Genomic DNA, 15,020 nt, shown 5'->3' on the forward strand with positions numbered 1-15,020 from the left:
CGACCGCGGTTCGAGTCTCGGACCTGGTGACTTAAACTCACGCTGGGTGCATGTGTGTGCGTGTGTGCCCAAGATCCTGAGAGGAGAATAGAGAAGGGATTGCGGTGTGGTCATCCCCCCTGGGGGGTGATTTCTCTCTTTCTGTCTCTCTGTCTCTGTCTGTTTGGCGCACACACACGCCCTATAGCAAAAACCTCTCCAAGAAAGAAATCTGTGTAAGCAAATTGGATGTATGTTTGGCATTTCACCTATTCCTGTGACATAGCTGTTCCATCCCAGTGACAAAGTGAAAGTAACTTGGACAGTGTTACAACCAACTTTATTTTTTATTTTAAAGAGCTATGTTGATTTCTACTCAAAAGATAAGCATTGATGGAGGATTTAAAATGTACCGATGGGTGTGTGTGGTCCTCAATAACGGGTCTTGAGATATGTACATATGGTTCATAAATCTGGGTCTGACTTTGATTTTGTACTTCAAAATTTATGGCAGACCTCCCTCACTTTTAAAAGCCATTTTAAAACTACATACAGGGGGAACCAGCAGTTAGCGTAATGGCTATGTTGCTGGACTCCCACAGTCGACCGCGGTTCGCATCCCAGACCCAGTGGCTTAAAACCCACACCAGGTGCGTGTGCGTGTGCCCAAGATCCTGAGAGGAGAATGGAGAAGGGATTGCGGCGTGGCCATCCCCTCTGGGGGGGTGATTTCTCGCTTTCTATCTCTCTGTCTCTCTCTGTCTGGTGAGCGCACGCGCCCTATAGTGAAAAACCTCTAAAAAAACCAAACAAACAAAAAAACCCCCCAAAAACTGCATACAGGGGCCAGCAGGTGGTGTGATTAAGGGCGCTGGACTCCCACACGACCAACCACAGTTCAAGTCCCAGACCTGGTGGCTTGCTTTCTCCTACTCTGTCCCTATCTTGTCAAATTGAAATAAACTAAATAAAGTTAAACAAAATAATTCTTAAAAAAAACAAAACAGTAATCTCAACAAAAACCTGCATACATTTCTCTCTTGTCAAAGAGAACAACATTACTGATACATTGCATCCTACGAAGTTTATTTGATTCAAGGGTGTCATCTATTCCAAATTGGATGGAGGATAAAGTGTAGGCAACAGCTTGAAATGAAACTTTCACAATGTCAATAGGTAAGTAAAAACCACCATGGTCTACCGTCTTTATTATCAAAGTTTATTGTTGGGTCAGTTCCTACCTACGGGGGAGTACAACTATTGTCTCCGTGTGCTCTCGCGATTCTAGGGGAACAGCCATTCTGCACTCAGGCTCTGTTAGGCAGAGGTCATAATTCAGTCAGCGCAAGAGTGAGCCCAGAAAAGCCCTGACCGGAGAGCTGCTGCTCTAGAACAGGCCCGGCGCTCTGCAACCTGTAAGGCATCACCGCTCAGCCGGTGACAAGACGCGAGGAGGTGCTGGTGGAATGAAACAGGATCGGGCCCCTTCTCTACCCTTCTCAGCAAGGAAACTAGGCTCCAAGGCAGGAGCCCAAGATAAGGTCTTGTAAAGTCTTCTAAGCTCCCCAAACATGTACGCCATGAAGGAAAGAGCGGGCCGTGTAAGAAAAATCAAGTAGAATGAGAATGGATGGAAGCTTCTGGAATGCAAGGTAGCTGGGTTGAGACCACTTGGATGACCAAGGGTACGAGTTAAAGCAAGTGGGAGACAGTGCGAACACCGAGCGACACGCAGACAGCAGGGAGGCGAGCTTCCCCTTGGGGGCTGAGCTGGCTTAGAGATCAGAAAGGTGAGTCACTAGCAGGAAAATGAATACCTGAGTAGAAATAGGTGTCTCCAGATGCCAAGAACGGCTTGTATCATGTAGGTGAGCTGAGTCTGGAGGGAGGGAGGGTGGCTATGCAGCCCGCTACCCAGACTGGACCTAGCAATGGCTTTGTCTCCGAGGTTCTGGCAGGCTTTTCGTAGCAGATAGCTTTAAGGAATGTTTCTGTAAAACTCGACCTACGTGGAATGCAGGTTACTACGTATAAAAACTCAGTGACCTCCCACCTATCCCACAGAGTAGAAGGTTAGAAATCTGAGACAGCTGTGGCTAAAGGCAAAGGCCCTGCTGCCCTCCTGCTGCCCTTGTGATAGAAATAATAAAGAAATGAACAAGCATCAGATGAGTCAGTGGGCTTTGTACCATGTACACAGCAGATAATTTAGAGCGACTTCTGCAGGCAGCCGGGGAAACAGAGCTTTGTTTACTCAATGCTGCCCTCTCATTAAACTTAATAACCAAGGGCCATTAGAGAAGACCCTAAAGACACCTAGCTGCCAACCAGATAGGATAAATAAAAGAGCACTGTTTATTTCAACCTGTGTTGGCCATACTCGCCTAGTGCGTCTACAGAAGAGCCACCTCCTGGTACCAGGCCAGTCTGAATGCCGCTGTCAGCACTAGTAGCATCGCATTTTTCCAAGAGAAAATATGAAGTAGCAGGTGCACACCGGCGACACGCCCCTAACGAAGCCCTCTCTAGTCGTGACCTGTGTGGGGACAGGCTCTACTTCCAGAAGCATTTCAAAGGCAGAATTAAACATGGACTTAAGGTCGTCTCCATTGGGCACCACCAGAGTCGGGCCCGGGTGAGCGTGGTGATACCGAGCAGCATCTCTCCTCCAGGAAACAGCTGTGTTTGTTCCTATGTACAGGTTTCGTCAACAGGGTGGATAAACGGAGTCTCTCCCAACAAGAAACCGGAGCAGTAGTGTCTGTCCTACTCATGTCTGTCCGTGTGCACTGATGAAGTTAAGGGTCCTCGACTCTTCTGCCACGCAGTGGTGTGGGGTGGGGTTGGGCTGTGTCCGCCATGGGATGCACGGGCCACTGTCTGGCTCCCTGGCCTTCTGTGGGCCCCTGTGTGTCCACACTTCCAGAATGATCTTGAGGATACTGCTCCCCAACTTCCAGTCACAGGTCCACTTGCTGGAAAATACAAAGACCTACGTATGAATGAACCCTTGGACTTTCAATATCAGAAATTTTATCAAACCTGGACTAGCAAGGTGACATGTTGGTTAAGGCAACTGGATCCCAAATGGCTAATTCTGCAGTTCGAGTCTCAGACCTGGAGGCCTGGAAACCATGCCAGGCACATGTGCGTATGTGCCCAAAATTCAGAGAGAAGAATGGAGGAGGAGGAACTGTGGTGGGGCCATCTCTCTCCCCCAACCCATGATCTTTTCTTTACTTTTTCTCTGTCTCTCTGTCTCTTTCTGGCTAGTGCACACACCCTCTGGCAAAAAATACTAAAACGAAACAAAAGCAACTGTTAGCAATCTTTCGTAACTCTGATAGATCTGCAAACAGATGACAAGAGGCAACTTTATGCCCACATGTCTCTGAGTCTTTCACTCGCTGTGACTCCCTGTCTCCATCCACCCCTTCCCTGGCAGCGGTGCAGAGAGCTGCGGCAGCCCGGGAGATCAGAGCTCATGGCCGACGCTGGGCATAAGGGCTCCAGTCCCAGCTGCAGCCCGACAGCTTTGCCCCTTTCCTCTTCTGATGTTTTTATTAACTGTCAGAGGGTATGTGTTCACCAGACACAGAGGCACAGGGTGGGAGAGGAGTTGGAGAAAGGATCTCCAAATGGGGCGCAGTCATGCTGCCACCCCTTCCGCCTCGTCAGGGCCCTGGCATACCCACACGTACTCAGTGTTTCTGAAGCTGCCGGGCCGAGACCTGAACCATAGTTGGTGGTGGGATCTGGCTCCCGCAACCACTATGCTATGGGTCGGCCTCTTCTGGCAGTTGTTGATGGCATCTCTGTGGTGGTAGATAGCTTAGACAATTTAAAATACACAAAAATGTCATCTAACAAGGAGACAAGGGGGTCAGCAAGTGGCATAGTGGCTAAGGTGCTGGACACCACATGGCTGACCATGGTTCGAGTCCCAGATCCAGTGGCTTGAAACTCATGTTGGGCAGATGTGTGCCCAAAATCCCAAGAGGAAAATGGAGGAGAAGGGACTGTGGCATGGCTATCCCCCCAGGGGGTGATTTCTCGCTTTCCATCTCTCTGGTAAGTGCACAAGTCCTATAGCAAAAGTCTCAGAAAAACCAAGCAAATAACAAGGAGGCAGGAAAAGCAAAGGGTACAATGAAGAAGGTAAAAACACAGTGTAAGTCAGAGTCTGATGTCCAATGGAAGCAGAAAGGTCAGAAGGAGAGGAAGATTAGGCTCTCCCCCAACCCATGATCTTTTCTTTACTTTTTCTCTGTCTCTCTGTCTCTTTCTGGCTAGTGCACACACCCTCTGGCAAAAAATACTAAAACGAAACAAAAGCAACTGTTAGCAATCTTTCGTAACTCTGATAGATCTGCAAACAGATGACAAGAGGCAACTTTATGCCCACATGTCTCTGAGTCTTTCACTCGCTGTGACTCCCTGTCTCCATCCACCCCTTCCCTGGCAGCGGTGCAGAGAGCTGCGGCAGCCCGGGAGATCAGAGCTCATGGCCGACGCTGGGCATAAGGGCTCCAGTCCCAGCTGCAGCCCGACAGCTTTGCCCCTTTCCTCTTCTGATGTTTTTATTAACTGTCAGAGGGTATGTGTTCACCAGACACAGAGGCACAGGGTGGGAGAGGAGTTGGAGAAAGGATCTCCAAATGGGGCGCAGTCATGCTGCCACCCCTTCCGCCTCGTCAGGGCCCTGGCATACCCACACGTACTCAGTGTTTCTGAAGCTGCCGGGCCGAGACCTGAACCATAGTTGGTGGTGGGATCTGGCTCCCGCAACCACTATGCTATGGGTCGGCCTCTTCTGGCAGTTGTTGATGGCATCTCTGTGGTGGTAGATAGCTTAGACAATTTAAAATACACAAAAATGTCATCTAACAAGGAGACAAGGGGGTCAGCAAGTGGCATAGTGGCTAAGGTGCTGGACACCACATGGCTGACCATGGTTCGAGTCCCAGATCCAGTGGCTTGAAACTCATGTTGGGCAGATGTGTGCCCAAAATCCCAAGAGGAAAATGGAGGAGAAGGGACTGTGGCATGGCTATCCCCCCAGGGGGTGATTTCTCGCTTTCCATCTCTCTGGTAAGTGCACAAGTCCTATAGCAAAAGTCTCAGAAAAACCAAGCAAATAACAAGGAGGCAGGAAAAGCAAAGGGTACAATGAAGAAGGTAAAAACACAGTGTAAGTCAGAGTCTGATGTCCAATGGAAGCAGAAAGGTCAGAAGGAGAGGAAGATTAGGGTTCTGAGAGTGAGGGACATGAGGGGGAAAGCATTTCAAGGACCAGACAGTGAAGCAGCAGCAGCAAGGTTCCAGGTTCGCGTCCCAAGGCCTCCCTGTGTATACTGGCACGTGTGCCCACAATCCTGCTGGGTGAAGCTGGGAGTGGACCATGGCATGAAGACGGTTGAGAATGCCTGTCTCTCTTTCTGTCTCTTGTGGAAGAAATAAAAAAGGAAGCTTAAGGGGCCAGCAGATGGCATAGCAGTTACATCACTGGACTCCCACATGGCCGATTATGGTTTGAGTCCTGGACCTGGTGGCTTGAAACTTGTGTGTGTGCCCAAGATCCCGAGAGGAGAGGGACTGAGGCATGGCCATCCTCCCAGGGGGTGATTTCTCGCTTTCTTTCTGTCTCTCTCTCTCTGGTGAGTGGATGCATCCTATAATAAAAACTGCTCTCTGAAAAAAAGTAAATGTAAAATAAAATTAAATAAATAATTCTTAAAAAAAAAAAAAAAAGAATACAATGCCCTATGAGGCAGACTTCTGTGGGAAGGCTGCCAGTCTACGACAGACCTCCCGAGTGTGTCAGGCAGGCACGTCTCTGTGACCCAGGAGCGTCTACGACTGGAGACCTCCCGAGTGTGTCAGGCAGGCACGTCTCCGTGACCCAGGAGCGGGTGGGCTGTGGTGTCCAGACCTTGTTGGGGTGCCCGTCTCTGTCTCTTGCCCATGGAATAAACTTAAAAGAATTAAAAAAAAAAAAAAAAGCCAACTCAGGGATGTGGATATATAGACCTTGCTCCACTGCAGTTCCCAGGGGCCCGGAATGCCAGTGGGGTCAGTGATACTACTGCAGCTTGATTTGCGGGCAAGGAAGATGGAAGCTGTTTTCGACACAAGGACGTACTCCCATGGCGCGAGGTGAAGGGACAGAGGTTTCTGCTCGCATTTTACATACAGAGAAAAAGGCAAGGAGGGAGGAAACACCTCATTATACCTTAATGAAGTAAAATGGGTCCAGATGGTTTCAGGTCCTCCTTCCTTCACATAAAACACTGCCTGAGGGACAAACGGACCACGTGAGGGGAACGAGGAGGAGGTAAAGCTGCTGTCTGTCCGTCCTGTAAGCTTCTCCACTGTCGAGCATGCGGCCACCATTCCCCCAAGGCATGCGCGCATGCAGGCGTGTGCGTGAGGGTGTGGGGTGGGGATTCATCTCCCTTGTGCTGTCCCAGGCCCCGTTCCCCACTTCCTGTCAAGGCTGCTCCTCTTCTGTCCTCAGCTCTGGAACTTCCAGCCTCACTGCCCTGGGCCTCAACCTTCGCTCCCGACAGTCCTAGGTACTTTCTTTCTTTCTTTTTCGGTGCCAACAGTGAATCTAAACATGTGTTCGTGCCGGCCGAGTGCAGTGTGACAATCCACGATGCCAAGGCCACGTGGGAAGCCCCGGGTCCGCAGCCCAGGCCTCCCCGTATGCACAGGGTGTGCGCACATGTGCCCATGATCCCAGCTAGCTGAGACAGGCCTGGACGTGGTGTACTGATCCTGCGGGGGTACTGTCTCCGTGTCTCATGAAAAAGAGTAATTAAAAAAATCTCCCTCCAGACATGAGCTAACTACGGGGAACCGCTGTGACTGCTCCACTCCAGGAGAAGGTCCAGAGACTGTGATGACGGGGAAAACCCTGAACTCCCCAGAGAAAAGCAAGCAGAAGCTACGTAGTGACTTCCCTGGTGGGGAGACTGCAGATCACCCCAGGACTGGACTCCCAGCCAGAGGACCCCCACTAAAGGCACACGCAGCACCCTCTGTCCCCCCGCAGGCCAGCATGTGCCAGCACGGACGCCCCAAGTGTGCCGGGCATACTGCCTCACAGACAGGCCCTAAGACGGGAACGGGCAGCTTTTCAGACAAAACTCTGTGAGCTCAGCAGCGCCAGACTTCGCTCCTTCAGGCCCAAGTACTTCCTTTCTTTCTTTTTTTAAGAATTATTTATTTACTGTTATTGTTATTTTGTTATAGGGTACAGTGCTCGCCAGAGAGACAGAAAGAGAGACGGAGGGGGAGAAAGAAAAGGAGAGTGGGAAGGCAAACCGCAGGTCTGGGACTTGAACCGAGGTCAGCATGCGGGAGTCCAGCGCCTTAGCCACCACGCTGCCCACTGGCCCAGGCCTAAGTATTTTCAGTGACAGAGCTCTCAGCTTAAACATGCTGGCAGTTCGCTTTGTTCATTTTTATGTACAGGCTGAGTAGCTTCTATTTGAAAAGCTTGGGATCAGAGATGTTTTTTTTTTTTGGAGAGGTTTTCGCTATAGGGCGCGTGCACTCGCCAGACAGACAGAGAGAGACAGAGAGACAGAAAGCGAGAAATCACCCCCCAGAGGGGATGGTCACGCCACAATCCCTTCTCCTCCATTCTCCTCTCGGGATCTTGGGCACGCACGCACACGTGCCCGGCGTGAGTTCTAAGCCACCGGGTCCAGGACACGAACCACGGTCGACTATGTGGGAATCCAGTGACATAGCCATTACGCTAACTGCTGGTTCCCAGAGATGTTTTGAATTTTGGACTTTTTTGGATTTTGGAATATTTGTATAGACATAATATCTTGGGGATGGGACAAAGTTTTAACTCCAGAAAAGAACATTCATTTTTCTTTTAATATTTGCTAGAGGTGCACACGCTTGCTGGAGAGACAGAGAAGGGCCGTGGGTAAGCACGCCTTCCCCCACCCATGGGGCATGGTCATGCTGCAATCCCTTCTTCATTTCTTCTTGGGATTTTGGGCATACACACACACACACCTGGTGGGTTTTTAAGCCCCTGGGTCTGGGACTTGAATCATGCAGTCAGCCATGTGGGATCCAGCCAACTTTACCACCATGCCATCAGCTGGGCTCCATTTAAGTCTCAGGGTCACCTTAAATATGTAGCCTGGACTTAATTTTATACAATTATGAAAGTTTATACAATTACAAAAATTATGCTCGGCTGCATATAAGGTGACTATGCGTTTTGTAGCATTTTGACTAAGACCCAACATGTGAGGTCAAGTGTGGAATTTTCCACCTGAGGGGCCAAAGTTTTGGATCTTGGATGTTCAGCCAGTAGGAGGAGTCTTCAAAAGCTCGTGGAAAACGTGAACTATAAAGAAAACATGGGTTTTAAAAATTGCACTGTAACAAGCGCATACTTTAGTTCTACTTTCCCATGAATTTCTGAAATCCCTGCATACTAGTACAAGTGCTCTTGGGTCCAAACTGCAGAGGAAAATTCAAAGTAAGACAGAGAAAGTCTCATGTAAGAGGAACTGCCCTACTGCACTGAGGGCTCTAAGAGAACTTGAACATGGAGAAGAAGAATGAGACAGAAGAGGTGAGCGGCCAGGTATGGTACTGCAGTAACAGCTGGGCTCACACGGGAAAGGTCCTGGTTCATGCCCCAGGGCCGTCCTGAACACTGGGGGTGCATGTGTCTGTGAGGCTGCTGAGACGGGGGTGCGTCGAGGTAGGCAGACCCTGGACCGGAGGGGAGTGTCTTTTTCTCTGAGTCTCTCGTGGAAGAACAGACGTTAATTTTGAAAAATAATGAAGCGACCAGCAGATGGTGCAATGCTTACACTGCCAGACTCCCACAGAGTCGACCCCAATTCAAGTCCTGGACCCCGTAGCTTAAAACCCACGCCAGGCCTGTGTACAGTGTGACCAAAATCCCACAAGGAGAATAGAGAAGGGACTGCACCCCCGGGGGGTGATCTCTTGCTTTCTGTCTCTCTGGCACGTGTATGCACTCTATAGGAAAAACCTCTCTACAAAAAAAACAATGAAGAAGAACAAGAGAACAGGTGTCACAGAACCCACTGACCCCCGCGAGGTCCTGAGCAGCTCCTCCGGACCGGCCCTCTCACCATGTCCTCAGCGGCCCTCGGTCGTGCTTTCAGTGTCGCATTCCTTGGGGACCTCCCCTCCGCCCGGCAACTCGCTCTCGATCTCCCACAGGACGTCATCTTCCTCCTCCAGGTTGCTGGAGATGTGGCACTTCTTGAACCCTTGGATGATGGACTCGCTGGGGATGCTGTTCCAGGCGACCATGACCCACTCCAGGAAGAGGCCCAGGGGTGGCTTCTTGGCGTTCCCGGTGGGGCTCAGCGCCAGGTTCCCGGCCAGCAGCCAGTTGGAGTACTGGGCCCGCACACTGTCGTTGAGGGGCTTGTAGACCACCACGTCCAGCACCTGCAGCTGCGAGGTCAGGCCCCCCGGGATGATCACCATGTCGGTGTCCATGCGCTCCATGGAGCTCTTCACGGAGTCGGTGGCGTGGCCCCGGAAGCCGTTCAGGATCAGCATGCCTCGCTGCTTGGGCACCGCGCCCGTCCGCCGCCGCCACACCACCTCCAGCCAGTCCTGCATCAGGTCCTCGGTCATCCAGCCGTACCGATGGCAGCGGATCTCCATGCCACTGGGGAACTTCCCGGGGGGGATGTAGGTCCCCCTCAGGATGATGTACGGGGGCAGCTTCCTCCCGTCAGCCAGGACGCCGAGCATCGCTGTGATTTTCAGTTTCTCCCTGCCTGGCGTCTTCACCAGGACGGGCTTCTCGCCCTGGTTATCCACAGTCACCCGTGACGGCACCTCCAGGCAGATGGGCGTCTCGTCGGCGTTCCCCATCTGGGCCACCTCGTAGTCGTGCGCCCTGCGCAGGGCCAGCACGCGGCGCTGGTAGGTGACGAGTTTCTCCGTCAGGTCTTCGGGCAGGTGCTGGGGCACGGGCACTTTGTGCCTCAGGGACAGGTCATACCGCCTCATCATGCGGCGGCACCAGCCCAGGCTGGCCTTGAACCCCTTCTCGGGGATATTCATCTCCTGGGCGATCTCGAGAGCTTTCAGCTGCATGGCTTCCCTGGTGATGGGGTCCCCCTTGGCCTGCATGTACCTGACGTACTCGGCCACGCGCTGGTCCACCAGGGCAAACCTCCCGTTCTTGGGGCCCCGGAAGGCCCTGCGCATGGCGTGGGCGTTCTGCAGCTGCGGCTTCACTTTACGCCAGTCCCGGACGTTCTTCTCCAGGACTCCGAACTGCTTGGCAGCCTGGCAGTTGTTGGTGCTCTCCGCGTACTCCACCACCATCAGCTTGAAGCCGGCGTCGTAGCTGCGGCGCATGCCCCGGCTGAACTGAAACTTGCCGGCGATGTCGTCGGCCGAGAGGTCGTAGCCTGCGAAGCCCATGGCCATGTAGAAGGGGTAGCCCTCGCTCCACTCGGGCAGCTCCGAGAGGTCCCGGGGCAGACGGAGCCCGAAGCCGTCCAGGGGCTGCGGCTGGGGGAGGTGAGAGGCGGCGTTCACCGAGTCTGCCCAGTCGCGAGGCTTCACGTCAGCGTCTTCGTGTTCTGGGAGACAAGCAGGGAGGGGCACAAAGAATGCCAGTGAGTGCTCTGGGTTAGTCCCTGAGTGTGGGGGTGAAATGCGACAAAGACCTTAACATGAGGTCCACGCAAAGTAGTGAAGCTACTTTAACGGTACACACTGCCCCAAGTCCTTACCCGTGTGCTAGCGATTCACACGGACCACTCCTCTCACTCTCGGGACTGTGTGCACACTGCAGTCCAGTTTGCAGGTGCAGAAGGGGTGGCTACGGAACCCAAGCAATGCTACGGAGCCAGGCTGAGAGGGGCAGAGCTAGAACTGAACGCAGGCACCAGGCTTGGACCAAATAATTCGGGGGTCTGCTTGGACCAAAATAATTCTCCTGTAGACAAGAAGCCACACGTAACCCACTGCCACATACTGTCACAGAGATCTGATGCATCACGGGCCGAACCACACGCCTTGAACCAAGAAGCCCACAGCAAAGCCACACTTGGCAGAGTGAAGCTGGCAGGGCAGGGACAGTTCTTGCGCATGAGTGTCGGAGCTGGGTCTCACCGTGTCAGTTAGAAGGTGTGTGTGTGTGGGGGGGGATGACCTATCTCACTAAACCTAAAATGCCATCAGTCGGCAGACGGACTATTATGTGATGTTCAGAAAAAAATGCCTTGGGGTCAGCAGGATGCCCTGGTAGTTACGGTGCTAGACTCCCGCATGGTTGACCACAGTTCAAGTCCCAGACCTGGTGGCTCTGCATGTATATGCATGCCCAAAATCCCAGGAGGAAACTGGAGGAGACAGGACTGCAGTGTGGCCACCCCCCTAGGGGTGATTTCTCACTGTTCTTCTGTCTGGCAAGCATTCATGCCCTATGGCAAAAACCTAAAAAAAAGGAAAGAAAAAATGCCTCTAGTCAAAACTATGACGTGCCATCAGTTTTAAGAGGCATTCATTCTCAGTTTCAGAAACTTTAAAGTAGTGAAGGAAAAACATGCCCCAGGACCAGCAGACGGTGTACTGGTTATGTCACTGGACTCCCATGTAGTCGACTGTGGTTTGAGTCCCACACCCGGTGGCTTCAAGCTCACACCAGTACGTGTGCACGCATGCCTAAAATCCCGAGAGGAGAATGGAGAGGGGATTGAGGCATGCTCATCCCCCCGGGGGGTGGTTTCTCACTTTCTAGCCATCTCTCCAGCAGGCACATGTGTGCTATAGCAAAAATCTCTCTTTCTAAGATACAGGAAATATGCCTCAAAATAACATGGCGGTTTAGGTCCTTACCTCTAGAGAAAATGCAAAACTATTCCAGCTGTCGGGAAGCTATGCTATATTTACCCAGCTGCTGCCCTCCTAACCATTTTTCTTGATGAAAGGCTAGGTGCTCCCTAGACACACTTGCTCAGATGTGTCCTATAGCTGCTGCTGCGTTTTCTGCCCAGTATGAAGAGAGCAGAGAGGAGGTAAGCTTCCCTTCCTCCTCAGTCTGCAGGGGTGAGAGGCGTACTCCCATGGCGGCCACGTTCCCCAGGACGCAGGGGACCACATGCCCCACAGCCTATTTCGCCCCATCCACACACAAGGTCACCTCAGAAAGTTCATGGAAATGTGTATTATGAAAAAACTATTATGGGTATTAAGATTTTTGCACCAAAGTAAATGTGTACTTTATTTAAAAAAAACTTAATTATTGTTTTATTATTATTATTATTATTATTATTTAGAGAGAGCTTTGCTATAAAGCATGTGTGCTCATCAGAGAGACAGAGATACACAGAAAGTGAGAAATCACCCCCAGCGGGGATGGCCACACCACAATCCCTTCTCCTCCAATTTCCTCTTGGGATTTTGGGCATGCATGCACACACACCCAGAGTGAGTTTTGAGCCACTGGGTCCAGGACTTGAACTGCAGTCAAGTACATGGGAGTCCAGCGAGGTAACCATTAAGCCATCTGCTGGCCCAGTAAATCTGTCCTCTAATCTACTTTTCCATGAAAGTTCTGAAGCCCCTCATAAAAGGCAGCGCATCAAGTCTGACTCCTCACTGACAGGTGAGGAAATGGAGGCTCAGGGAGGCGAAAGGAGTTGCCTAAGGTCGCACAGCACTGGGGGAGCAGATATGTAAGCTCTGGAGCCAATTCGCGTTCTGTCTCACGACCCTGCTCCATTGTGAAGTGCCCCACAGGGTAGATTCAGAGACGGCAACCCCAGCTCCGGGACCTCCCCGGCCGGTGCTGAACAGGCTGACTTGCAGTACCTGCAAAGGTCCCTCCTTGTAGCTGCCACTCGTCAGAATTCGGAGACTCTTCCTCCCCTTCCAAACGACTGATCATGTCTGGCTTCGGGAATGGGAACTCTGTACATGGGAAATAAAGCAGGTGATGACTCTGTCACTGTCCTAGAACGCGACCCCAAGAGCCCTTTATAACACTTAAGAAGCACCCCCTCCTTTGTGAAAGACAGGGTGGGGGCGAGGGAGGCTCAAGCATGCATAAAGACAGGACGGAAAGCAGTGAGGGAAACATTCCAAGGGACTTTCTGGATTTATGCCAATGAGGGCAAGTATTAGCAACCACAGAACTGCGTCTAGCAGCGAGGGGTGGGTGTGGCCACGGACCCCAGGCTCATCACGGTCCCCGATGGGTAACCGGGAAGTCCCTCCCCTGACTGCACCCTAATGAGAGGGTCGTATCGAGTAGAGTCAGAAGAGCATCTGTTCTTTGGAAGCAGAGGCCCAGATCCTGGAGACATTTCCGAGGTCCGTGTGCTTATGTGTTAATGAGAATGCCTGGGGTGGATGGAAGTTCTCAGAGCTGCTAAAGAGGACCCAAATTAAAAACAGGAAGTTAGGGCCAGCGGGTGGCATAGCGGTTAAGGTGCTGGACTCCCACGTGGCTGACTGCAACCTGAGTCCTGGACCCAGCAGCTTCAAACTCATGCCGGTCACGTGTGCCTGTGTGCCCAAAAACCCCGAGAGGAGAATAGGGAAGGGACTGCCGTGCAGTCATCCCCTCTGGGGGGTGATTTCTCACTCTCTCTCGCTCTTTCTGTCTCTGTATGTACCCTATAGCAAAAATCCCCCTCCAAACAAAAAACCCAGGAGATCCCATGGCACATGCATTCAGGGAACGCATGCTAGCTCAGGAGAGAAGGCTGCTGGACACACCGAGAGTCAGGGAAACGGCTCTCTGGGCCCAGCTTCTGGGAGACAAAGAAAGCAAGGCCTTACCTAGGGACAGGACGGTTTCATAATTCATCCTCATGACTTCCCGGTAGAGGGCTTTCTGTTGCTCCGTCAAAACTTCCCATTCCTCATCAGAAAAATATATGGCCACCTCGTCAAACAGCGCAGGGACCTGCAACAGCAAACAGGCCTCTCAGAACGAGGGCCAGGCACGGCAGACACCGAAGCTCGGAGCCCACCGGTGGCCCTTCCCTCACAGGCAGGTCTGCACACGACAGCTCAGGGCGAGGGCAGGAGCACAGCTGGCCTGGGCCTCCCCACCAGGGAAGTCACTGTTGCCGCCGATGACAGATGGTAAGAGCAGCACCAAGGAGACTCCCTGCCACTCACTGCCTGGGGATGCTGGGTGCTGGGTCCTCGCCCACGCACTGCAGTGAGTGAACTTCAGGCAGGAGCCAGCATGCCCAGAGATGTGTCCCCTGGCACGCTCGTGCCAACCCTTGCCCCTGTCCCTGCCAAGGCCCCCTGGCCCAGGGTGGGAGGGGAAGGGGCGGGGGTCAGGCTTATAAATTAGGATGGGTGACCACTCTCCACAGAAGCTCTGTGGTCTTCGGGTGACGTGGAACCCAAAGCTGCCCAGTGAGGGAAGGGGTCCTACCTGGCCTTTCCAATCCACATGGCAGGAGAGGAGGAGGGAAGAGCCAGATGGAGCTCCATGCCGTAGAGCTGCCAGAGCGTGCTACAATGCCGGGCCCTGCAAGCACTGAGGATGTTCCCTTTCCCCCGACCCCAGCTCCACCCTGACCGGGGAGGGGTCCTTGGAAGCCACCTGGAGCAACCTCCTCTGTTCAGAACAATTTGCTTTGCTTTTCACACATTTTCCTTCCCCTCATTAAAAATCCTCCCCTAGGGGCCAGCGGGTGGCGTGGGGATAAGGTGCTGATTCCCCACCCCACACATCATGCAGGATTCCAGTCCCAGAACTGGCAGCGTGAAAGACACACGAGGCACATGTGTGTGCATACACAACATCCCGAGAGAGGGGACAAGGGACTGAAGTGTGGTGTGGCCATCTCCCTGGAGGGATGACTTCTCACTTTCACTTTCTCTCTCAAATCCTACTCCAAGGCCCCGCTGTTGGTGCAGTGGCAGGCGCAGTGCCACGCTCTGCAAGGCTGACCCACGTGAGAAGGTTCTGGGTTCTGGTTCGATAAGCACTCCGAGTGTGCCAGGTCCAGGCGTGCTCAGGACCTGGG

At 52.5% G+C, this 15,020-nt stretch overlaps 1 protein-coding gene across 2 annotated transcripts in view; it reads right to left on the reverse strand.

The window, feature by feature from the left end:
• Positions 1-1,044: 1,044 nt before the first annotated feature.
• Positions 1,045-15,020, reverse strand: part of POGK (pogo transposable element derived with KRAB domain) — a 21,195-nt gene continuing 7,219 nt past the window's right edge. Inside the window, exons 2-5 of one of the 2 annotated variants that reach the window (XR_001369393.2) lie at positions 13,810-13,936; positions 12,838-12,936; positions 9,080-10,601; positions 1,045-2,954 (exon numbers count right to left, since the gene is read on the reverse strand). Coding sequence is in view for 1 of the 2 variants with exons in the window: in XM_006163054.3 (XP_006163116.1) it covers positions 9,130-10,601; positions 12,838-12,936; positions 13,810-13,936 (1,698 nt within the window). In the remaining variant the exon portion in view is untranslated. The remainder of the gene's footprint in view (positions 2,955-9,079; positions 10,602-12,837; positions 12,937-13,809; positions 13,937-15,020) is intronic. The other variant, XM_006163054.3, reaches the window with a different exon arrangement.

The sequence above is a fragment of the Tupaia chinensis genome, unplaced genomic scaffold (genome assembly GCF_000334495.1).
Source record: "Tupaia chinensis unplaced genomic scaffold, TupChi_1.0 Scaffold141320_1, whole genome shotgun sequence".
In the NCBI taxonomy this organism is placed as follows: Eukaryota; Metazoa; Chordata; class Mammalia; order Scandentia; family Tupaiidae; genus Tupaia; species Tupaia belangeri.